Raw genomic sequence first — 25536 nt, 5'->3', positions numbered from 1 at the left:
ATGTGTATAAGAGACAGATGCCCTCCTGGGTCATAGACCAGTACGGCCGCAACGACGTGCTGCGCTTCACCAAGGACATGGTGTTCCCCATCATACACTTCCCGAACGAGGTCATCATTAAGGTTCACGCCGCAAGCCTGAACCCCATCGACCTTAGCATGAGAAGTAAGTGCCGAGCCCCAGCGGCCGGGGCCAGGCTGGCGCGATGGCAGGGGGTGCGCTCGGCTTGCGCCTTCTACATGTCCCCCGGCGTCCAAAACCGTACAGACGCTGTCACCCGCCGGCCCCGGTGGGCCTCGGTCCCGGCAGTGTGAAAGCACGTGCTGCCCTGAACCCTGTGGGAAACCGCCTCTTCAAAACTCATTTTTCTCAGGTTCTTGGGGAAGAACGGTACAAAAAGCCATTGCCTTTCTGAAGACGTGTGTGTTGCGGGCGTGAGCTTTTAATCTGTGACTCGTTGCTGTCCTCCGCAGGTTTGCAGCTCCCGCATCAGCTTCCCTTTGTTAGTAGCGTAACTATGGTGGGGTGTATTTCCTGGCCTTCTCCCCCAATCCCCAACCATCTGGATGGCATCACTCTCTTGACTAAGAGACTGGCCCTTCCAAGGAGCAGCAATCCCCCTGAAAGGTGCTGGATTTTCCTGTCCCTTTGAGGTGAATGGGGCTGAAGGTCAGAGTTGCAAAGTCAGCACGTGCCACCCAATCCAAAGCATGTTGTCTGTAGTCATGCCTTCTCTTCTTGAATTGGCATCTAGGTACCTGCTATCCTCTTGCCCAGGAAATCTGTATCTGTCACTGACCAACTCTTTGTATTTGATGCATTTAAACGTTTTTTTCCCTCAATCTCAAGGTTCGAAATACAAGAAGGAAGTTACAGTAGTAATGGACCTTACATTTCATGTTGAGAAGTGATCTTGCATATCAAATCAGATTCAGTAGCACCTGCAGAGATATCTGCAGGAAGTGTTCCTGCAGAGCTGTAATTCGTGGTTTGGGTCTCTAACAAATGAATTTAAAAAAAATCTTTGTATAAAGTCGTGGGTTTGATTATGGGACTTCTGCTGTCAAAGGATTCCTGTTGAATGACCCACTTGAACTGCTGGGGTGCAACTAGTATTTTGAGTCAGTGTAAAAGTATTTGAAAAAACCTGCATTTTCATCTTGCTTTCAAGGTGCCTGCTTTTGTGTCTGTTTCTTTTCAATACTAAAAGACTTTCTAGCATAATAGGGCACCTAAGCAAACTTGTCCAAATGCTTGAAAGGGCATACATTCCCAAACACAGACTTTTTTTAGGCTGAGCAGCTATTAGATGCTATTAGAATAGAAGTTCAGGTTACTCAGGATATGTGCCTTAATATTTTTTACAATTATGTTCCTGTTACTTTTTACAATACTTTATTTGAAAAGACGAATGGAAAGCTTGGAGCTCTTTTGGATTTGTAGCTACATGATGCACTTGGAAAATGGAGCATTTCCAGCAGACTTAGAATTTCTCTCAGTGTTATCACATACTAAATATTTTTATAATGGAGAGACATTTTATGGACTAATAAGCAAGAATGATATTTGCTTTTTATTTATAAAATCTGTAAAAGTATAAAATACTGCAGATTTTTTTCATGCTTAAGTTATAACACGTATGAGGCATATGAGGTACAGACAATGCTTTCTAATTGGAATTGTCCATTTAATAAATGAAAACTCAGTACAGTATGTCATGGTTAATTTCATGTTTTGCAGGTGGTTATGGTGCAACTGCATTAAATATGAAGCGGGATCCCCTGAAACTCAAAAGTGTGGACACTGAATTTCCACTAACACTTGGTCGAGATGTCTCTGGTATTATTATGGAATGTGGACTGAGTGTGTCTTATTTCAAACCTGGAGATGAGGTGATACCACCAATCTCTTTTTTTCTTCTGAAATATATAGTTAAAATATACTATGAGATGTTCAGCTTTTGTTTTCCTCTTGAGAAAATGGTTTTCTTTATGTTGTTGCACTCTGAAAAAGGACTGTGTGGCAGTAAATTCCTAGAATGCTTTGTTCTCTACCTTTTTTCCTCTGAAAAACATGGTCTTTCCCAGACTTACTTCTGCAAGTTTATTTCCTTTTCTGTTTTTTAATTTTTGTCCATTTCAGTGGTAGCAAGAGAGCAATTTATTTAAATGCACACTCGAGATACTTATTTAATTGTAAGTACACACTCGAGATACTGCTTCATTTTTGACCGAAGACAGAATTCTGACAGGAAGGTATTAGTTGGTTTTTTTTCCTTGAGTGACATAGTTAGGATAGGAACTCTGGCATAACCCAAGAACCATTTTGTGAGTCCCCACATAAATACTGGTATTGTTTGCTTTCACCTTCACCAGTTGCTTTCACATTTCACCAGTTCTAGGGTAGGAAATTCTGATTCCTCCTTGCCCCATCTCCTCCAATCTGGGCTTTTCTGGCATGGAAGTAGTTTGGGGTTTTTAAAAAATTTATGTCTTATACACTATATAGTAAAATTTGTTTGCATAGATCTGCCGTCCTTCATTTACTTGGTCTTTGGTGTGGTTTTTTTTGTGAAAAAGAGTAAGCTGAGCTGATTTCTGATGAGCAATAGTGAAGATATTCTTCAAATTGAAGAGAAGACTAATGAAGAAAACTTCTCTGTTGTACGTACAATCATGTGCAAAGTTACAAAAACTGATAGTTGTTCTCTGTTTGGTTTTAGGTATGGGCAGCAATTCCTCCATGGAAACAGGGCACTCTGTCAGAGTTTGTGGTAGCTAGTGGAAATGAGGTAAACCTTCAAAAATGTGGCTAACAGGCAAAACCCCAAAATTGTAGACTGGCTTTTTTTTTTCCTTTGGTATCTTAAGTAACTGTCTATTTCTTGGTGCTTGGATTGATTTAGACTCCAGCTAGTTATGAAGTTAGTTGAAAATGTGGAATATACAATCTGCCATTCAGTAAAGCTTGTTGAAATTGAATTTCAGTGTTGTGTAGGATCTGCTGTGTAATTTAGATACAATTGATTTTCTTTCAGGTGTCTTTTAAGCCAAAGTGTCTCAGTCACACAGAAGCTGCCTCCTTACCGTATGTAGGTCTCACAGCCTGGTCTGCGGTTAACCAAGTTGGAGGACTGAACAAAAGTAATTGTAGTGGGAAAAGGTAAGTAAATAGTTCTTGTGCTAAAACTTAGTGTTCCATTTTTAAACTGATTAGCTGCTTCTAAGCCATGTCTAACAGTGATGAAGACTGTTCTACCATGACATTTGTGAAGACCAGCTGGCCTGAGGATGCTAGGTTCAATTACACAACTGCTGAGAGAGAAGCTTCTTTAGAGAGAGACAAGGAGAGAAGCTTCTTTAGAGAGAGACAAGGACCCTGCCTGGTGTACCTGGTCACTTGCTGCTTGCTTCCTCTATACAGTGACTGTAGTCACCAGTCACCAGACAAGTAGTCCAATATGTATCTTATGTGTAGGACTATACAGATAATTTAAGGATGGCGTCTCTAGGAATTTATAGAGACTGTCTTTCTGTCTGCTTAGGACAGCTTTCCAAATGTAATATCCTTTCAGTTGTTTTGGAAACTCACAAAAAGCCCTCTCAACCACAGAGGTGTGGTTCCACTCATTTCCTGCATGCATGGGCCATTTGGAACAGACTGGTTTTCCAACTTTTTAGAAAAAAATGAGCAGGTGACTGGGTCTCCTTTGACCTATAGGCTAGAACTTTGATGAAGTCAGGAACGCAGAAGAGTAGAGGAAAACGTGCAAGACAAACAGCCAAATTAAATAGAAAAATTGGCTTTGTTTATCAACCTGTTAATCTGACAATGGCAGATGGAGGACAGAAAAGGAAAAAATGTATTGGAAGACTGGAGCAGATAACATTTTTCTCCTGATAATTGGAATTTGCAGTTATTTTGGCCTTTGGATGTTTGTGTAAATCGATAACAAAATGTTCAGAATGGCAAGAAGGGCAAAAGTAAAAATGCTGGAATTGAAAAATAATCATAAAAATTACTATGCTGCACTAAAAATTTAGGTCATAAAGTAATTACTGGGCAGTAGGAGTCTAGATGCCTGACCTCCTCTTATCTTGGATGCTACCGTAGCAGTGCAACACATTGCTAAAGACACTAGATTTTTTGAAATTATTCAACCACATCAAGATAATTGAGTTGTTCATATATCATGGTAAATTTCATCATTAAAATATCAAGTAATTATTTGTTCTAAAGATAAACAATGTTTTGAGCAAATGAAATTGCAGAATTTAAACAACTTCAGAGATGTCATTGAAATTAACTTCCAGCTAGTGATAAAATTCTAGATATGTTGCCTTTCTTTTTATTTTTCAGTATTTAGACTTTTTTTATTATCTTAACTTTAACATGTAATAGAATTAACCTAAAGTTACGTTGATAGGCTGGCCTTGTTTAATGTATCTTTCCAATCTTCAGGTAAGTGTTTGGATTGTTAAAAGTGAAATTCAAACTGAATTTATATTGTGTCTTTACACTTAACATTTACTTTTATGTTCCAAAAAAATATTTAATTACTCTGTCAGCAAAAAACATTTTATTGTACTTATAAAATTATGATATTTCCCATCTAGAAGTTTTGAGTTGTAAAAAAAGCAGAGAATGACTTACATGCTGATAGCTTTTTTCCCCTGAAAAACTTCTTTGTAGGAAAATACATAAAATGTATTGATGGGGCTCTGCAAAAGTATATTCCATGAACTTCACATTACTTTCTCAAGGCAATAGTTTCAAAAGACAAGAATTTACATAATGTTTCTTAACTTTTTGAGATAATTTAATATGCTTGGTAAGAAGTTACCTACATATGTGATTTTATGTTGGTCTTTTTGTCTCCTGTAGGTGTTTGTAAATAGCTATGTAGAAGGGTGTATATGCACACAAGAGTGTGTCTTGTTTCGAAAGAGCAGCTGTATTCCTTGATGAAAGCTACTTCACTGATACTTTATTGCAGTGTTAAGACTTCTTAGAAACAGCGATATTTTTCTATTGGTGTGTATTGTTTTCTTTGCCTCTTTAAGGTGGAAGGGTGGGCTAACCAGGAATACTTGCTGACAGTCCAACATCTGACTGTATGTTGATCTGACAGGAGTATCTGCTGCATCTGCACACACTTTCACAAATTTTGTTTTTACAAGTTACCTGAAGCATGCTCACATTGTTCATGATGTCTCCTGCTTCACTGTAACTCCAGTCATTTCTCCATAGCTTTTATCCTATACCACTGTAATTCATGTCAGTATTCTTGCACAAGCTAAGAGTGAATGTTCTTCTTATCCAAAATGTTCAGAATGGCTGTTGTTTTGAAGTTCTCTGTGGATAATAATATTTGCCGGTGTCCTGTTTCAGTAGAAAGGGGATATGCTTGTTCAACAGTAGCTGTTAAATATCGTGCTTGCTGTATTCACAAAAAGCGTGATAAAACCAAACCTGACAATTTGAGAATTTCTTGAAAACATTTACGTTAATATTAAGTAAAGGTCTTTTATATAAATACAGAGTCAATATTTCTGTATGTTTAAGTATGCTGGGGAGAGATGTTGGATTCTGTTACTGTAAGCTACTAAATGTACACTCCTGGTTTATATTGTTACAGTGAGAATTTAAATGATACAATAGAATCATAGAATGGTTTGGGTTGGAAGGGACCTTAAAGATCATCTAGTTCCAACCCCCTTTCCATGGGCAGGGGCACCTGCCAATAGATCAGGTTCCTCAAAGCCCCATCCAGCTGGCCTTGAACACTGCCAGGGAGGGGGCAGCCACAGCTTCTCTGGGGGTTCTTCACTGTCTCATCACCCTCACAGTAAAGAATTTCTTCCTTAGATCTAATCTAAATCTACCCTCTTTCAGTTGAAAACCATTACTCCTTGTCCTATCCCATCACTCCCTGATGAAGAGTCCCTCCCCATCTTTCCTGTAGGCCCCCTTGAAATACTGGAAGGCTGCTATAAGGTCTCCCTGGAGCCTTCTCCTCTCCAGGCTGAACAACCCCAACTCTCTCAGCCTGTCCTCATAGGGGAGGTTCTCCAGCCCCCTGATCACCTTCATGGCCTCCTCTGGACCCACTTGAGCAGGTCCATGTCCTTAATCTGGGGTCCCCAGAGCTGGACACAGGACTCCAGGTGGGGTCTCACAAGAGCAGAGTAGAGAGGGAGAATCACATCCCTCGACCTGCTGGGCACACGTCTCGATGCAGCTCAGGATAGAGTTGGCTTTCTGGGCTGCAAATGCACATTGTTAGCTCATAGTTTTCCATCTGCTAATACCCCCAAGTCCTTCTCCTCAGGGCTGCTCTTAATCCACTCATCTCCCAGCCTGTATTTGTACTTGGGGTTGTCCCAACCTATATGCAGGACCTTGCACTTGGCCTTGTTGAACTTCATGAGGTTTGCACAGGCCACCTCTCCATCCTGTCCAGGTCCCTCTGGATGGTATCTCCCTTCCCTCCAGTGTGTTGACTGCACCACACAGCTTGGTGTTATTGGTAAACTTGCTGAGGGTTCAATCCCACTGTCCATGTCTCCAGTATAATACCCCAAGAAAATATTTTTTCAGAGTCTGTGTGATAATTCATCATTTTATTTGTTGCAAAGTAGAAAGTGAGTGTAAGTTGTAAGACTTCCTGATAGGGTTCATGCTTCCTGATACAGGAATAAATCTCTTGGGGACATTTTGTTGGCATAATCAAATGAATTTTTAAAATATATATCTAAAATCTATATATTTATGCAATAAATATTTTTTTTATTTGGCATGTAGCTGAGTCACTGAAAATTGTTAGTTGCTTATAATCTGGAGAAAATGTTAGTCTTTGATCTGTATACCCACTCCCCACACCCTTTGTCTTTTTGGGGTGCATACAGCTCAAACAGGTCCTGGCTCTCTGATGCTTGTTTCTGACCACACCATAGTTCCAAGCAGGGCCCAGGGAGAAGGGCTAAACTCCTAAATCCCATGGTATGCGCATCTGCAGAGATCTGCTGATCATTTGAACTGCTAGAGCCTCATACGGGGCTTGGTGAATGTTGGCTTGAATTATGTGCCTCTGTCAGAAGGGAGCAAAGCGTAGAGTATGATTGTTTGTTTTGTTCTTTGAGAGAACTGGTTCTCTTGGATCTCTGTTCAGGTCAAATAATTCATTAGTGTGTTCCCTCGTGCACATGCTTGTATGTTTGTTTAGTCCTGAGCTCACCTTTGCACAAAACAGGTAGTTTCTCTGATACGTTTTCTCCTGGCTGTGTTTTCCTGAGGCAATGCAAACAAAGCTGTGCCTGCTTTGGCACTTTCTATGATCTGTGGTCCTTCAGTACTGTCCTAACAGGTCCTGCACCTTCAAACGCTTCCCCACTTCCTTGTGTTGTGCCAAACAATGTGTTTTGCTGTCCTCAGTGCTGTAAAAATGCTGATCTGTTGAGCTGTGGCACATGGATCTCTTGTGCAGACATAGTTTGTCTCTGAAGTGAAGATTGTTCCTGAAGTCACAATGCACGGATAGAGTTTTAATAAACAGAAAGTTTGGTAGAAATAGCCTGTATAACATGGGAGCAAACCAAAGCTGGGAAGTATTTCTACCGAAGAATCTCAGGGGCTTTTATTGAAGGGGAAAATAAAAAAAGTCCTAGCCAAGCAGCTCCCCCAAACCAAAAATGTTACATAAATCCTTGAGCAAAATGTACATTTTAAAATGACAGCTTTCTCCAAAATATGCAGTGGTAGAAATACGCTTTAAGCCAGGAGTAAAATTGGAAAGGCAGGGGTATTTTGAAAGGATTTAATTGTGACTGTCTTTTGTAAGGATAAGGATGGGTTTAACCCAGTTTGTTGACTATAGCATCACTGAGCCCTTTCAAGTATAATCTTAATATTAATGTTGCTTCAGGCATTTGTTGTTAGAATCATGATTCTGAGAATAAGTACTTTTTGGCAGATATAAAAGCTGCAGGCATTGTGGTTTCAAATTCTTAATCTGAATTTTGCGGCTTGGTTCAGTGCAATAGGAGGGAATGGAATCTGATCAGTTTCAAAAGGAAGCATTTTAAAATGGATACTGTGACCAAAGCCAAGTCTCTTAGGTTACTTCAAAGAATTTTTGTAAACTGAGACTCCAGATTGTGCTGTACAGCTTTGCACTGTAAAAAGCAATTCCCTTCAACATCCAGCACGGTGAGATTTAAAACAGGAACGTCACCGGCTTCTGAAATTTTTCTGGCAAACAGAAGTTCTGAGAAACATGATGTTCCCCAGTCCTGTGCCAAGACTTCATCTTGGATCTTCCTTTTGTCCTAGAATTAGCAAATGGGTCCAAAGTCCAAGCACTGTTTGTAACTTCAGCAGCAAGGCTTTCTTACTAATTCACTTTCTGAAGTTCAGCTATTTAATAAAATATCTGGATGAAATTTTTGAACAGTGATTAATCTGATAGCAGTAAGGTTCTGACACAACTAAACTTTTATTAATTTTTATAAAATTTGGGCTAGTGTATTCAGTTAAAATGAACTCTTACTTGTTAATAATTTGGCAATATACTCTTTCATTTTCTTGCTTCTGTGCCAGTTTCTACCACCTGGCATTTACAGGGTCTTCTTGAGATGTACTGAACTAGAAAAATTCTGTAGCCTTTTTTCTAAAGAAAAAGGCAGATATTTTGATTTAAGAGGACATAAACTTCTTTATGGTGAGACTACTTCATTGCGTTTTTTTCTTTCTTTTAGATAAATATGCAATATGGGAAGATTATGGTTCATATATTCTGATGTTCTCAGTCTCCCTAAATAATGTGATACTAAACTACTTTTTCTCTTAGATAACAGCAGTTTGTGTAAAATGTTGGTGAATCGGATTGTATTCTTCAGGAGATAGAACAGTGGAATCTGGGAGACAGAAAGACTCTTAATTGATTTTGTCCCAAATAAAGCAACTATGTGAAAGTGAGGACAGGGACGGGGTTTTGGGGTGTAAATGTTACTGCCTGACAGCTCCACTGCCTGGATTTAGTGGAAAGCACATATGAGGAAGTCTCTCTGGCTGTGCTGGGTTAATGCTCTTGGCACAGGAAACATGATCAGCAGTGTTAAGTCACATTACTGGCTATCTGAAGAGTTAATCACTACCTAACACTGAATGACAAATACCATCTTTTGCTTAAAATAATTTGGTGTCAGAGATGTAAAGCATTAGAATACATAGTTACTATAGAGATTATTTAAAGAACTATTTAATATATTTTAATTTTCTCTTACAGAGTATTAATATTAGGAGCTTCAGGAGGAGTTGGTACATTTGCTGTACAGGTAATATAAACCAGCATGCCCAGGATGCATCTTCAAAATATTCAATATGAAAAAAAAAAATTAATGGAAGTGAATTGAGGAAAGGAATAATGAAATAACAAGCTATTGATTGATCTATCTGATCGATCTGATTGATATTTCCAAAAATGTAGTATTTTTAGATTTATTGCTTTCCACTTGTTACGTTGTACTAGTTTAAAGTAGGAAGCAGGAACTTTCCAAGAAAGGAGTTGTGAGTGTAGGTAGTGAAAGATGGCGTTTCACAGTTTGCGTGCAGGAAATCTCTAATTGGTGTAACTTGAAACATGTAGCTGTTTTCATTATCTTTATGTCAGCTCTGCTCCATAAATATGAAAAGAACTCCATGTATGAGTAGAAAAACTGAAGGAGAATGTATCATCTACCATAACTGTTGCAAGTCAAATAATAAGAGAGGCACCAGGCTTTTATGTGCAGTGTATGTAAGGCACAGTGGCTTAGATCAGCTTGCCCTCACTTTCTTACCCTGCTGCTCTTTTGTCTGTCTTCATTCCAGTAAACTCTGGAGAGTGAATATGCTCTTTTATTGATCCATTAATTGTGGAACATCATGCTCTCATTTAATTTGGGGATTTTGATTCTAACTAGTGTTATCTCATGCTGAAACATCCTTATGTTGAGAATATAAAAAAAAATAGAGAAGTTGGGTGACTGCATCACTGCGTTTCGTGTTACTAGACTAGAAACAGTGGTTTTAAAGAGGCTTACAGGGGAATTTTTAGTCGTATTCTATTTGCCCAATCTATGATAAAGCAGGTGACTAAATTAGATTAATACAAAAGGCTGACCAGCCACTGACTAGTTGCAATTTCTACCTGATTAATCCCGAGTAAACTACATTAATTAATCTGGAATAAATGTAAAAAAGGTGACTGTGAATGAAAAATTAGATTACAAAAGAGATAAATAACTAGCAAAAATCCTTTACTTTGCTATACCTTTTGGAGTAGAAGATAGCCTGACATCTTCCCTGTGGTAAATCAGAGATGACTTCCTTCTTTTTCTTGTTACTAATATTTAAGCTATTTACAGTGAGATAGATATATGAAATACTTAATGAGCAGGTAGGAATATAAAATATTTTAATTTTAAATATTTAAAAATATTTAATGGTTGATCTTGTGACAGTTTTATAGATTGGTAACTCAGAGAGTACTTCTTGGTATACATTTAGCTGGCAGATTCAGATGGCAAACTGAGTATTTTATTTGAAGCCTTATTTATCCTGAGGCCTTATACCCATCAGTGGCATTAAAAACCCACCCTCCTTCCTCCACACCAACTCCTCCCTTCCCAAAACTTCCTTAAATATTGATAAATTCTATCCATTCTTTGTGGGATGTGTGACAAGTTATCCTGTGTTGGAACAGTGTCCCCACTCCCCACTAAGGGTGCTCATTTATTATATAACAAGACTTTGGCTTTTTAACTTGTTGTCGATGTTTCACTAAATTTTAAACTTTGGACTTCTTTTTTTATACTTGTTTTTAGCTAGTGAAGGCCTGGGGTGCTCACGTGACAGCAGTCTGTTCTCATGATGCCAGCACACTGATGAAAAAGCTTGGAGCAGATGATGTGATTGATTACAGATCTGGAAATCTGGAAGAGGAACTTAAAACATTACCCTTGTACGTGTTTGTGTTGCTTAATACTGAGATGAAGGAGTTGGCGGTCAGACCTTCTGCCTTTTGATTGCTTGACTCCAGTCTATCAGAACTCTCTCTTTTTTTTTCCCCTCCCCATTTCTAAAGCGCTACTTTGTATAGTAAATTCATTGCTGCCCTTTTTGAATACAGTTTGCCAAGGGAATATCCAAAGCACAGATTTCATTGTAGGACTAAGCTAGTTAATTGGGCTTGTGGAGACAAGCTCACTTTCACATGCTTTTCTTCAATGACTGTGATTTGAGCAGTTTTGTCAGCTTCCATCCAAGGATCTTGGAGCATTTACAAAGCATGAATAAATTAAAATAAGCCTCAGAAATCCTGTGTGAGGTTAGTAAATAGAAAAATTGATCTAGAGGGAAGAACTATGTCATGAGGCAGTTAAGTTACTTGCCTGAAGGTCTTTAGCCACTGTGCAACTCAACTGGGAGTAAATTTCTCTTCTGTAACATTGGGTACAGCTGCCTCTGATAAACAGTCACACTTATCTTGTCATAGCAGTTATGTTTAAATGAGCTTCGGGGTTTTCTCTAGAACTGAAGTCTTTTTTGCTTTTGTAATCTTCCCATCTGTTTAAACTTAGTCTACTGTGACTTGTATTTGAATATGGTATTTACATTGTTCTTTTTAGCTAGATTGAGTTAACTTTCTGGGAAGAGAAATAGAAGCTGTTCAATCTATGAGAGAATATTACTGATAAATGTGCTAAGGAGGCACAGTTATCTGTGTCTTTTAACTATGGTGTTATTGACAGCAGACCTGAGGTCAACTGTGAAGGTACTGGCACTGTCTGTATGAGCAGCATGTGCAGCAACTAACTTTGTAAGCAGTGCTAAATTTGCCTTGTGCTGTTCAGCATCTTAAATGCTAAACACCCATTCTAGCAAGTGACCGTTTTTAGGAGATATCAATGGCACTGTCCTAGGGTGCAGTTTTATGATATAGCTAAGCTCATCAGCCAGGTATACCGAGAGGGATGTTTCTCCTTCCCTCCCCTTTTCAGTTGTACTGACTCTTCAGACCCCACAGTGAGCTAGTTTTTCTTGGAGCATTAGTTTTCATGATTTTAATTTCTCTTGTTGGCAGCTAACTGTTAGGTTGATTGAACTTTAACATGAAATCACATCCTTCAGGACAGACAGGAAAACTGTCTTTCCAGGGTTAAGAACTTTTCTGTTTAATTTGCATAAAGTAATTTCCCTCTTATTTGTAGGCAATTTAGATTAGATACATGTATATATACATATCTATTGCAATCTGGAGATTGCCAGAAATTTACAGATGAAAATGAGCTGTGCATCTAACAGAATAGACACATAGTGCTGTGTTGCCCTATTCAGCCTTTACAGGCTCACATGCTGAGATAATGAGAAGGAACGCTGAAACTGTGGCTTGTTGCCAGAGGCTGCATGTAGCTATTCCAGGAGGGAAGGTTTTGGAACCTTTACATTGTTAGGTTCTACGTCAAATAGGTAGATGCAAAGAAAATAGCTGTCAGTAGAGGTAAAACGGCCCCAAAATAAATAAGGTCAAAAAATACTTTTAGAAGTGAAATTGGGAATTGGGTCACAGAAAAGATGTGAGAAGATACAAGTTAGAATAATAATTTGTTTACATAACTTTGGCCACTAGAAATTACTTTCACATGAATATAGCATTTACAGGGGATGTTCCTAGTCAGGGCATGAGTCCAGACTAGTTTTTACATGCACATACTATATTGTTCAATGCTATGACCAGACCTCAAGACTGTTATAGTAGTCTGAAGGACTGAAGAGCTAGAGCTCTAGGAGGCTTTAAGAAAGTAAAGAATGTAGTTGTGCATCTAAGAGTCTGCTTATTTGGAGTCTAAGTGCAGTTTAAGTTATCTAAATAGCCTGTGTCTGCTTTGCAGTGAATGGGCAATAACTTGTAAATTTAACTCCCATTGTACAGTAAAGCTGGGATGTAGCTGGTCTTGGGACTTTCTTGCCACTACCTTGCAGGCAGATTATTTTATTGCATTGTAGTGACTTATAAAAATGTAAACTATAGCTGATTTCTGATAGGAATTAGCTTAACTATGATGATTTTTTTTTCCATATTGTATTTTAAACCTGTTCTTTACATGTCTGCAGATTTGATTTCATCCTAGATAATGTTGGTGGATCCACTGAGAAGTGGGCTTTAGACCTCCTGAAGAAATGGTCAGGAGCAACATATGTTACCTTAGTGACACCCTTCCTGATCAATATGGACAAACTTGGAGTGGCTGATGGCATGTTACAAACAGGAGTCACTGTTGGTACCAAAACTTTAAAGGTATTTGACAAGATCCTGTATTATGGAGCGGCTTCCTTTGTGGCTTGGATGCTAGTCATGGCTCATCTAGAAGCATCTGTTCCTCACTTTAACATTAGGTGTACTTCAGATGCATTTTTATTCTTTCCTTCCTTCTTGCACTGAAAAAAAAATGTATTGGGGTGGTACTGATTGGTGTATGTGGTAGTTTTGGGTGCTTTGAAGTTTTGGTTCATTATTGTGCTTGTCATCGTGGCCTTTTCCATATGGCTTCCCTAGTGAGTCCTGCTGACAGCTAGTGTTTCATAGTAAACAGAGCAAATCCCTGCCTCATTGAAGTGAGGGTAATTTTGCTACTTGCTTTAGGCTGGTCAGGCTTTCTCTCAAAACATTGTTCCGTGACTGATTTTCTTCATCCTATTCCAGCACCAGAGAGTAATAAAAGTGGTGGAGGGTGGCTAGAAAGTCTTTCATCTCTTTCATGTTCATATGTCTGGATGGTGATACTGATTTTTCTGGTTTTCATGAGTAGATCTTAAAACATTCTGCCAGTGGCCAGATCAGTGAGGCTTTTTAGAACTTTTCTCTTTCTTCTCTCAACATGTGTACTTGCTCTCCAAATGAATGCTTTTCAAGCAGTTGCTATGGTATTCCTGTGATGGCATGGTTGAATGAGATTGTAAATCCTGCACCAATACTCTCAAAGGAAAGTTCAAAAACAAAATATAAAGGCTGGGATGAAATAATGTAGTATTATTTCTCAGTGTGCATGTTTCCATGATGAGGAGCATTGTACACCATGTATTAAAAATCATCTCTCTTTGGCAGATGATGGCTCTTATTCCTGTAATGACTTACTCATAGAAGGTGCTCTTGACTTGTGCTTTTGAGATCTTCCCAAAGTGCTTTTCATGTGAACTGCCATCTATCACTGGATAGTGATGACTTTGGCAGATGTGATGATGGAAAATATAATCACTGACACTGAGGTGGAAGGTTCTAAATGTGACATTGCTGGGTTTATTTCACCCCCATCGTGAATCTGTGTAAACATACAGCACCATTTCCCTCTTACCTAACAAATAATGCTGTTTCTAGCTGCAGAGACAAGGTGGTTGTTTTTCTCAACTAGCTGACTTGTGCATTTGGCCACAAAATTCACTCTGATCCTATTGTGGTATTACAACATCCCTGTCTGTACATTTAATCCACATGCTTAGGTGACATTTTTTTTTCACACACCAGCATATAATTTCCATGTCTTTTCCTTAAATTACCTCTCTAGTGCTTCTGTCATTGATTTTAGTTCCTCTTTTTAGTTTCCTCTCATGAGTTTCTAATGTATTTGTGATTTTCTTGCAGCATCTCTTTAAAGGAGTCCATTATCGGTGGGCATTTTTTATGCCAAGTGGCCCAAGTTTGGATGAAATAGCAGAACTAGTTGATTCTGGAAAGGTATGTCAGTAATGGTTATTTGGGTATTTGTGCTGAAAGAGGTGCTGCTTTGACTCAAAAATGGTGTAGCTCACAATTAGGGAATAAAACGCTATGAGAGTCATGGTGAGGAAAACTAGTTAAGAATTAACTTTCTCCAGTTTCTAACTTCTGCCCCTTGCATGGAATTTAGGAGTTCGTAATCCTTAAGACTGTTCTGATTATCTCCCTCTCCATGCTACCTGTTCTTAAAAACACAAAGCTTACTAAGTTCTGGAAGGAAAGAATGTCTAGTGGTTGTTTATTTTTGCCACTGAGAGCCATTTAGCATGAATTCTGGTGTTGAAAATTCTATGTTTTAAGAGGCCTCATTTGGTTTAGTTGGTCAGAATTAAGATGACTGTGTGTATCTGCAAGTGCAAAATTGCTTAGCCTGGATGACCAGGAGTCCTGCCCCTAATGTGCACAGAACTAGAATATTCAAGTTATTGCAGGGCACAATCTGCATTGGTAGAGTGGTGACAAGAATCTTGTGTTTCTGTTATTTCAGTGCTTCAGAGTATAATGTTTGTGCACATTATGTGCACAATGTACTGTCCATCACAGTGACTTGGAATATTGTAAGCATTCATCATAAGCTTTTAGGGAATCTCTTAGTGGACTTGAGGGAAAGGTGTCAAGTGGCAGATAGATTTCTGCTTTTCTGATCTTTTCAGGTTTATGAGCTTGTTACAAAATGTGTGTGAGAGTGGGCAGTTGATTGCCTGCTTATTGGATTGCGTGGTGCTGTAGGTCCTGGCAATGTCCTCTTTTGGATAATTTAATGTTACTGGAATTCTCAGGGTAGAGAATATGGACAACGGCGGTTAATCTTTCTATGTGATACCTAAGCAGAAGAGGAAGCAGAGCCTGTGATGACTGCTGGTAATTCCAGCATTTCAGCTGTCGGGCCATCTTGTACTCAGAATTTGTGCATATTAGTAAAATTTAGATCTCCCAGAGTTTGTGTGTTGATCTTTTTTTCACTATGCATTGTGTCCCAGACTTTGGAGAAGAGTAAATAAATTGCTGTCGTACTTAAGGCCTGATTGCTTCTATTTGCCACCTCAGTGCTGTTGAAAAATCTCCCTGAATTCAGCCACTCCTATTCCTCTGTCTTGATCAGTGTGCTGCTGACACAACCAGTGGAAAGGCTGTGTTTCCAAAAAGTTACCTGCTCATAAACAGACACTGCAGCAGCAAATAAGATGTGGTGAAGTGTGCTCCTGGCTACAGCTTTGCACCACTCAGCTTTGTGTAATGTCCAGTACTGTAGACATTATCCCATGGTCAAGAAATAAACCCTAGAAGATGCTCCTCATCCTGTGATTGCATCCAATCACAATACTAAATGATAATTGTCTCAGAAACAGAAATGCCCTTGTCTTTGTTTTAACCATTTGTCCTGATTCTCAGCCAGTCACAAATTGTTTTGTGTTCTGCTCCTACCTTGTATGCAAAACAAATGCAGAATGTCCATGAAAGCCTCTCGGGAAACACCTGTTTATGCAATAGAGATAGGGCTTAACTGCTGTTCTCTGCCTAATAATCTGGACAGGTGAATTGTAATGCCATTTAAAATGTCCATCATACATATATGAATGTCCTGATGTACTTTTTGTTGTAAGATGATCACGAGGACAAAGATGTTTGCTTGGTCTTTTATTCTCTGTGCAAAAACAGGTCGTAATGTCAGACTGTTTATCGGCATAGTCATTATTCTAGCAGCATTTTACTCTGTTCTGTAAAATTACGTATACACCAGTTCTATCATCAGTATTTTATAAGACCCAGATGTGTTCTATTTAGGCAGATGTTATTAAGACTGTGACCTTTATTGTCTAGACACAAGAGTCCTCTTAAATGGACAGATCATCCATTCAGAAGAGTAGGTGTTTGGAAAAAGGCAGGAGAGAACTACTGGAGGAAGTGTACCAGAGTTTCCCATAACTAAGTGAAAAGTTTATGTTTGAATAGGAGAGAATAAATGAAAATTTAAAAGAAACAACCACAAAGCAAAAAAAGTGTAGCAAGAAGACTTGGGGAAGCCAGCAAAGTGAGCTCATGTAGTTGAACTTCTTAGTTTTGAGTGAATACATTTTTGAGTAATGCAAATTTAGTTATTTTGACATTTCAGTGAATCATCTTTTCTGTTACAGACATCTTAATTTTGAGATTGTATGAAGTGTGAATAGGAGAGCAATTGGAGAGCTCCTGAAAACGAGAGGTTTTTTCAGGAAAGTATAAATCATGAGGGGGGATTTAAATGAAGGAAATTAAAAACAGGTGATGTTACAGTAAGCGAAGCTTTGAAGAGCATACCCCTGAAGCAGTTACAGATCATACTGATTTGTTGGTGTTTTTTCTTTTAGTCCTTTTGCACCAACACAGATTTTAAGTTCTGATGAGTTTGTCATCTTCCTTTGTGAAATCAAAACAATTCTTAATCCTTCACTGGATGAAGGATAAGCAAAAAAGGCATTTCATTTAAAGTTATCTGGTTTTCACACAGATGATCTTTGCAACAAGGAATAGAGATTTGCAAAATGTCAGCTATGAGGAGTTCTTTTAACAGCCTTTTTTAATGGGAAGGAGAAGGAGAGGATTTGGTGAGCTGGTAGCGCAAGGAAGGAGAATAATTTTCCTTTTGCAATTTACCTGCACAGTGCTGGGGATTATAAAATCACTTTCAGTTTATGAGCTGTTTTCTCTGCCTTGCAGCTGGACATCTTGCAAAGAGACTATTGTGAGACTGAGGGGCTGGGAGGCTGTTGGAACAGTGGTGGGCACAGAGAATATTGAGTATTCACTTGTCAAATTTTAGAGATACTGTCTACTTTCTAAACTGCTGAGAAGTCCCTGTTGTGGGTTGAACTCTGCTAGTTAATTACAAGCCAGTAAGGACTGGCTTAACATGGGCTTCACCAAATGAGTTGATGAATCACATGCCAGAGCCTGGGGATCTCTTTCCATGGCAGAACATTCCTGGTGAATTACAAGGTTCTCATCCAAAGACAACTGAAATCCACAGAGCCTTTAGTTCAGGACACAGATCTGCTGGAACACTGTTTGCTGAAGCATTGTCACTGGTCTCTGCTGCCAGCATCGTCACTGAAAGGCTCGTTAGGAATTAAGTTTGACGTACTTGTGGTCAGCGTTGTGGATTTAACATTCACAGTCTTGGTTTTTGCTCTTGCTCAACTTTTTCCTCCTTTCTAAGGATGTGCCATTCAGTCCTTGGTGAAAATATAGCAAGCTCATATAACTACGTAAGTTTGTAGAAAGCCTCTAACTTAAAATTGAGCACTTACTTTGCCTTTTATAAAGCCTGATGGAGGAAGGCAGGCTCAAAAGACTCATTAGTGTCATAAGGGGGAGCACTAAGTACGTTGTATGTTCCTGGTGGACCATGATAGGATGTGGGTTAACAAGCAGCCCTACTGGAATTTAAGTTTTAATTCAGTGCCATTTAAATGCAGTGCAGGTGTGTGTGCGGTATTTCTGGTGGCTTAATACTCTTTCTTCCAAAGCAGATTAGCATCAGATGGGCTGTTGGGTGAAAGTTGATTTTACAGAAGGAAGGCTAAAGGCTAAAGTAGAGTCTCCAGTCATGAACAGATCATTCTCTGTGTTGTTGCCTTTCTAGATAAATGTTAGGGCACTGGCACACATAAGAAAAACAACTGCATGCCTATATTGATGTAATTTGTGTGTGGTGTTGATTATACATGTTGCTGAAGACACTGGATGCTCTGGATTTAGCACCTGTTGTTGTGGTTTGGAGGACGGGATGTTGACTGTTCTTTGGCCCTGCTGCTGTCTTTCTGCGCAATGCTGTACAGATCACATAACCTTTTGCTACCATAGTTTCTCATATCTACTAATGAGGGCTAATGCCCTTTATCCATCTTTGGTGATTTTCTCTGAGATACCCTGTTAAAATGTGGAATTCAATTGTTTTTTATTGCTAGTCTTTGCTATTCAGGAGGTAAATAACATAAATTAATATGGTCATCCACTTTGACATTACTTGGGTTTTGAGTTGTTTGGATGACCATGATTTAAGATGGTTTACATTCCTCCTGCTGGCATAGGTTATCACAGCTTCTTGACTCTGTGTCCTAACCCATGTATATTGATTTGCTTCCAATTCATCTTGTTAACAGTTCTGCAAGTAACTTTTTCTCTGGCTCTTGTTGCACAATTGCTGCATATTTATCTCATCTGTATTAATATAAAACACCCAATGTAACATATTGAGTCTTTGAACATTTTCCAAATCTGGCATCTCTAGATGTTGCCTTCTCTGCAGTAATTCCAGTCTTTGTCTTTATGGCTGCGCTAAGGTATCTTAAGGTACCCGAGGTGACTCGCCCTTGGGTGGTGCCTGCTTTACTCTCCCTATCTGAAAAAGGACAGTAGGGTAGTGATTCTGTACTTAAATGTCTAAGTTGACTAGAGATCCGTCCTCCTACCCACTCACACTCATTTCAATAACCAGCTTTCTCCATGCTAAATAGCAAAGCCTGCACTTTTTTTTTTTTTTTTTTTTTTTTTATGGTTTTATTGCAGTGCTTTTGCTTGCCAGGTTGGTTGGCTAGAGCCTAGAGATGTTGATCAAGGAGAGAATGCCAAAGGCTCTGTTCAGTCCTTTCTCTTCCAAAAGAAACCTCTATCTGCATTTTTTCATGGCCACCAAAAAAGCCGCTGTGATTTTTATTAAAACACATCAGCTCCTCTTCTTCCAGGACATGGTAGCTTGCATGAAAGTACTGTGTGATTACATCATAAAGTGTCCGTGAAGAAGACGAATGGAAATTTTGCATAGTCTGGAGAGATAGGGCTTGAGTATGTAAATTCACATAAACCACAATGAGGTCTGGAAAAATTTCATCAGATGCCACGTATTTAATCAAGTGTGTTGCCTCAGCATGATGTAAATATTCTGTTGAAAGTCAGTCCTCGTGTTCTGAGCTCTGGTCCCCTAGTGTAAGAGGGAATTATGTCCAGCACAGCAGTGAAATGTGGGCTCAGCAAGACAGCTCTTGTCTGTTGCAAGTTTAATTTGCTGAGACCTAGGGAGATGCAGGTCATGCAGGACTGTTCTTCTAATATATATAAAAAATATATATTATGCTTTCATGTATAAATATATATACTCATATATGTATAAAATCTACTAAATTTTGTTCTGTCTTAATTATATGGTAGCATTGCCCCAGATTGCTTTAATTACAAGCATAAATATCAGGACAGCTACCATGAACATGACTGCTAGGGGAATCCAGAAGAGAGACTTGCTCTTTCCTTTGGTTAATAGTTTTTCAGCATGGTTCAGTAGGTAACTAACCCAGGATCTTCCTCATTAAAACTGATTAAAGCTTGGGCTAGGCTGGTGCACTACAGTTCTCAGCCTGTTGCAGTTTCTTACTGCTCTTCATAGTGTTCTGTAGAAGCTGTTCTGTGAGAGCCAATTAATGAACTAGAGTTTTTTTTAAGCCTCTTCTACACTCCAAACAATATCCTGATAGCCTGCTTAACTGGGATTTATCTTCTACCATTTTAATAACTGTAGATGATACTCAAGTTCCTGTGGGCTGCTGTTAGTGGCTTGATACAAAAAATGTATCTTGGCTTGAAAAACAAACAAACAAAACCTGGTAATACAGTTGTCGGCAAGATGACTGTGGGAGTAGACCCCCAGGACACATGCCTTCCATTCCTCTTAACCACTGGACCACCATTCTTCTTAGGGGTGTATGAGACTGAATCAGTGGATCATTTTTACTTCTGTTAGGCATTTGGGACAGAAGTATTGTGTACTTGATGTCCTTTAATGGATGAAAGCACTTACTCTCTGAAATACAAGTTAATCTGAAACATAGTCACAAAGCTACCTATACAACATGTGACCAATGCCAGCTGTTCCAGAAGGTAAGAACTTCAATCTTTGTCTTCAGTGAGGGTTGACCCTAGAACCCAATGTTGGCAAGCAATGTGAAGCTCAGCATACATTGTTGCATGCCATTTTAAGGGGAAGGAAGGAAGGATGAAGAAAGGGGTGGGATTAAGACCCAAAGAACACAGAACTTGATTACAACAAAGAAGGAGATGTTCGGTTAAAGGGAAGAAATGACACAAACAGCAGTGTCCCAAAACAGCATTTTTTCCATGAGATGACAGTAAATTACAGAATGGATAACTAAATGTTTAGCTACAAGACAGGGAGTGTTCTTTGTAAAGATTTCTGTTGAAGTCTCTTGTTGACACTGAAGTGAAAGAAGAGTATCGAGCTCTCAAGCTCTGCATTTGTGCTCAAAATCTGCGTTTGGGTATGGTGCTAATTTCTGGAGGAAGACAACAGTTATCTTCTAACTCAGCTAGTCAAAATGGCAAGCAGGTCAAGAGCTTTTGTCTGGTGGAGCACATCACAGCTCTTGTTCTGTGCATATGCAAGTATCTTTTCCAAAGTGTGTCCAGAAGCTGTGAACAGACTCACAGCTACTCACCGAGGCGTACCTAGAGCGTGTGCCCTGGGAGGCAGCAGCTGGGAGGGAGGCACTCTGCAAAGCAAGGCTGCCCTGCAGTTTTGAGATGGCCATCCTTTACAGACCTGGGGGAGAGCCAATGCACTGTCATTGCCCTTGGAGTGAGGGGACTTTTTTTCTTTTGGGCTTTGAACTAGTATTGCTCTGAGGGCCTCTGAGGTTCGGCCTGAGCCTTTCAAGGCTCTAGCTCTCCCTCCAGCGGCAGGAAGCAGCTCCACGCTCACTGGAGTGAAGGTCAAAGTTGCCTTAATTCTCTTCATCTTTTCTCACTTGTCCCCTCCTGGTAAATTCAGGCTGTGTCCTTGCTACCACAGAAATGGGGCCTCCAAGGGTGGGCTTGACTTTGCCATTAGCAGGAGCGTGTTCCTGCTGACCAGTCAACTCCTGCCAGTGCCTGTTCACTGCCTGCTGTGTTCAGCGCTGGATTGGCTGGGATACCACTTCTGTGTTCTATGTAGGATAGCCTTAATCAGCATCAGCAATTACTCTTTCTATTTTTCCAAACACATGAGTTCATTTCAAGAGACATGAGATTCATTTCTATAGTATGTCCTGCATCGGAGAGAATGAAGAGGAAGAAAATACCTTTCAGGCCCAATCTGTTTTCAGATAAACATTTCAATGAGGGTGTGTGTAATCCTTTCTCTCCCAGACTTTAGTTTAATCCCTTTTCCCTGAACAAATAGGTGTCCTCTGGCAAGGAACTGATGCGTGGCTGTAAATAGGCAGTGTTTTTATTATCCAGATAATCTCCATTTATTATCACACATTCAACAAACAGCAGACGCTCCCCTACTTGTTTGTCTGTTCACAGGAAGAAATTTTATCTTAGTCAGTGGATTATGGTAAAGGCTGAGTGAATCACTGTGCTGCCACACGGTCAGCCCTTTCAGGGTTATTCAAACAATGGGACTGACCAGCCAGCTAGATAAAATGTTTAATGCTCTAGATTGTCAGGGTCATCAATTTAGTATTCATCTCTCTCTATAGCACTGCCTAAAGCCAGTGTTTAAATGGAGCTAGAGGTTACATCGATGTAGCAGATGGGCTTTGAGTGTGTGGTGGCCTCAATACACACTGTGTTTTGAACTGTGAGGCTGCATTCAGGGTTCCTCTGAATCCCTGTGTCACCACTTTTCAAATGCAGTGCTTTGAACTTTACCTAATAGGCTGAGGATGTAACATACCTCGTTCTGTCAGGGGTGCAGAGCTGCAACCTATAATAAATGACTGTAGGTAGCAGAACATTGAAGTATTGTGTTCATTTTTTCTGAGTTGCTGCACATGTCTGAAATGTAAGTTCTGCCTTTCCCTGGAAACCCCTGTGCTTCACATCCCCTGTGCTGCTGCACTCATTCTTTCCTGAGTACCTTTCCCCTCCTCCCAGCCTCTTGCCCTGCTAGGGTCATCTGTGTCCACGCTCCAGCAGCCTAAGTTGCTGTATTCTTTTTTTTCTTAACTGAAGCACAGCTTTGTATGTAACTGCTGTTAGTAATCAGTACTTGTACAAGTGCTGCACTTGTGCTTGGCTCAACAAGGTTCCTGAATTGTTTTTTCTCAAGCTTCTGTTATGAAAGCAAGGGTGGTAGGTCTTCCCCAAAAGTGTTGCTATTGATCATTCATCATCATGTTCCTCCTGCAGAAAGCCATTGTGTCATTCAGTGTTTTTGCTGCCCTGGGTCCATGTCCCTGACTTTGCTGATGCTCAAGACATTTCCATTCTATGCTGGATGCTGATCAAACATGATTTTGGATTGGATCATTTGGGTCCCACATTTCTTCCCAGTTGAACTGCAGAAAGTGTTACACAGTATTTTTGTGGTTCTTCTGTTATGTTACTACTCACTTTGCTAGAGGTTTGTTTACAGTGATTGTCCTGGACGAATAAAGGGAAGAAATTACCCAGCTTTGTGCCTTGCAGCATGGCAAGTTTGAGGCACTGGGTGAACATCTTTATTTACACAATTGCACTTAGTGATTTAGCTCCTAATTCTGACTTTTTGTTTGGAGGGGTTCTACTCATTCCTGCTTTTCTGCCATGTAAAGTTTCACACTACTGCTAATCTTACCTTGACAAAATAAAAAGGAAAATCTAGTGACAAGATTAGGATACTGCAGTATAACAGATTATTGATGCCTTGGATTGCTGTTACCATATAAGCAAAACCAGTAGTTATTTTAGTGCAACAAATGGACTTCAAGGTAAGGAACTGTGTATAAACAAAGAGAAAATTAAGGGAGTTGAGAAAAGGACTTACATAAGTACAACTACCAGACTGCATCTGCTGTGCAGTTGGGGAGGGTGCTGGCTGGTCAGTGCTGCTGCTTGGGAGGTCTGTGCATATGGAAACCTTTCCTTGGTAGTGCTGCATGTTCACATTCTAAGTTGCACGTCTGAATATGCACCCCTTGTTTTCTGGTAAATGTAAGCAAGCCCTCTGACAGATGGCACTGTTCTGATGCCCCAGACTGTGTCCATATTGCTGTTGTATTCCGTTTCTCTTTAGCAAGATGCATGTCCTACCAGGAGAGGGCAGTTACCAGTTCTGGAGTATTCAACAAGATAGCTGCATGCTGGTAGCTGTGAGGAAAAAGCCTGAATATATTTTTTCACTGACCGAAGTAACAAGGGGCTTTTTCTAGCAGAGTAGATAGGGTGTTTGGATCTTTGTGACTTCAAATCTCCATCACTGCACAAACTAGCATCTGACTCATCTACTGTTAATGTTTCCTGCTGGTTAAGAGGATTAGGATCAGTTTCTCAATGCTAGAACATGCATTGGGCTGGTGTTAGGGGATGCAAGGTAAGAGACCTCAGGGTAGACAGGATCTCTGGGAGGTACTTTTGTACACAGATCTTGTTTTGGCTTTTGGAAGGCCGACTCAGAACTTGATGACAGAAAAAGCCTCTTCCCTTGGAACAGCAGTGACGGTATTTTTCAGAAGCAGCTGGGATTTCTTCTGCCTCTGTTGGTACACTATGATGTCTAAAGAAAATGCTTGTAGGGCTTTTGGGCTCCTTAGTTAAAAATGGAGACAGGGAATAGGCTCATTTCACCTTCATTATTAGAAATGAGTCTAAAATAATCCAGAAGGCCACTCTACATAATTTATGCCAAAATAGCAGTCGATGAAAGCTTAATGATGTATGTCTAGTGGAATATACAGCAGCTGGGTTTTCAAGTGTATCTAAATGATTCAGGAATAAATGTTTGTGGACTTTTTTTTGTACTTCATTTGTGGCCAAGTCTTTTAAGGGACTGAGGCACATACTGATGTAGATAGGCACTAGATTCACAGATATCTTTAAAGCATCTAACCTTTTTAAAATTCGTGGGTTTCACAAGAAAAAACAGTAGATGAGAAAAAAAATGTTCTTCATTTTCCTTAGTGTATCACTGTGGACAATGACAAGCTGAACCACAGTGTCAGCTTTGAAAGGGACTTAAAAGTTAGAGCCTTGCATGGTGTTCTTTATTGTTGAGTCTCAGGTGAGGTCTCCAAACTGTGCTAGTGGAGATGTTTCAAAACTCGGGCCAAGAGCAAGAGAAAGCCTTCTCCTGCAAGTTAAAAGCTAGTGACTACATCATTTTGGCAACTTCTGCCCTAAATACTACAAAGAAACCTCCCCCGTTTCTTCATAAAGCTTTGAAGTGTGAAGGTGATACATTATCTTATTCTTAATATAGTGACACTTTCTCTTTATTCTGTAGATTCAACCAGTTATTGATGAAGTCTTCCCTTTTTCTGAAGTTCCAAAGGCCTTTCTGAAATTGGAAGGAGGACACGCCCGTGGAAAAACAGTGATTGATGTAATTAGTAAAAAATAAAGTATCTCTAACTTGAACATGAATTGGTATGTAACAACTGTTTCTTCTTTAAAAGCTCACAGATGATACATCAGTTTTAAAAAAAGTAATTTTAAAAAAGCCTCTGATCCTTCATACTCTGTTAATATGCAGATAAATACTTTCGTCCTTTAGGTATTTCTACATGAAAACCGTGTTAAGAATGTAGTTGTGACTTTTGTAGAACACCCCTCACTCTTGGGATAAGAGGAACAGCTGGCAGCATTTTCATTTTGTAGATCTTAAGAGCTTTTATTTTCCAGATGTTTTAGCAATGTCCCAATGATCTTTATCCAGTTGTCCATATGAAATTTGTGCTGTCCTTTTTTCCTCACCCTCTTCTAGTTCT

The 25536-nt window shown here is 39.5% G+C and overlaps 1 protein-coding gene and 1 long non-coding RNA gene across 2 annotated transcripts; one reads left to right on the top strand and one right to left on the bottom strand.

Moving 5' to 3' along the window:
* Positions 1 to 17: 17 nt before the first annotated feature.
* Positions 18 to 25195, top strand: RTN4IP1 (reticulon 4 interacting protein 1). The gene is made up of 9 exons (XM_026845280.1): positions 18 to 165; positions 1741 to 1892; positions 2723 to 2791; positions 3038 to 3162; positions 9287 to 9335; positions 10866 to 11002; positions 13156 to 13339; positions 14681 to 14773; positions 25053 to 25195. The coding sequence occupies exons 1-9, from the start codon at positions 18 to 20 to the stop codon at positions 25167 to 25169; spliced, it is 1074 nt and encodes a 357-aa protein (XP_026701081.1). The 3' UTR covers positions 25170 to 25195.
* LOC113478249 lies at positions 3716 to 5814 on the bottom strand. The gene is made up of 3 exons (XR_003398024.1): positions 5657 to 5814; positions 4755 to 4757; positions 3716 to 3727 (listed from the first exon to the last, which is right to left on the bottom strand). It is a non-coding gene; the product is annotated as an uncharacterized LOC113478249 (long non-coding RNA).
* Positions 25196 to 25536: the final 341 nt, after the last annotated feature.

Source organism: Athene cunicularia (genome assembly GCF_003259725.1).
Source record: "Athene cunicularia isolate RWA chromosome 3 unlocalized genomic scaffold, athCun1 chr3_part1, whole genome shotgun sequence".
NCBI lineage: Eukaryota > Metazoa > Chordata > Aves > Strigiformes > Strigidae > Athene > Athene cunicularia.
This window is presented reverse-complemented; position numbering and strand designations above follow the sequence as displayed.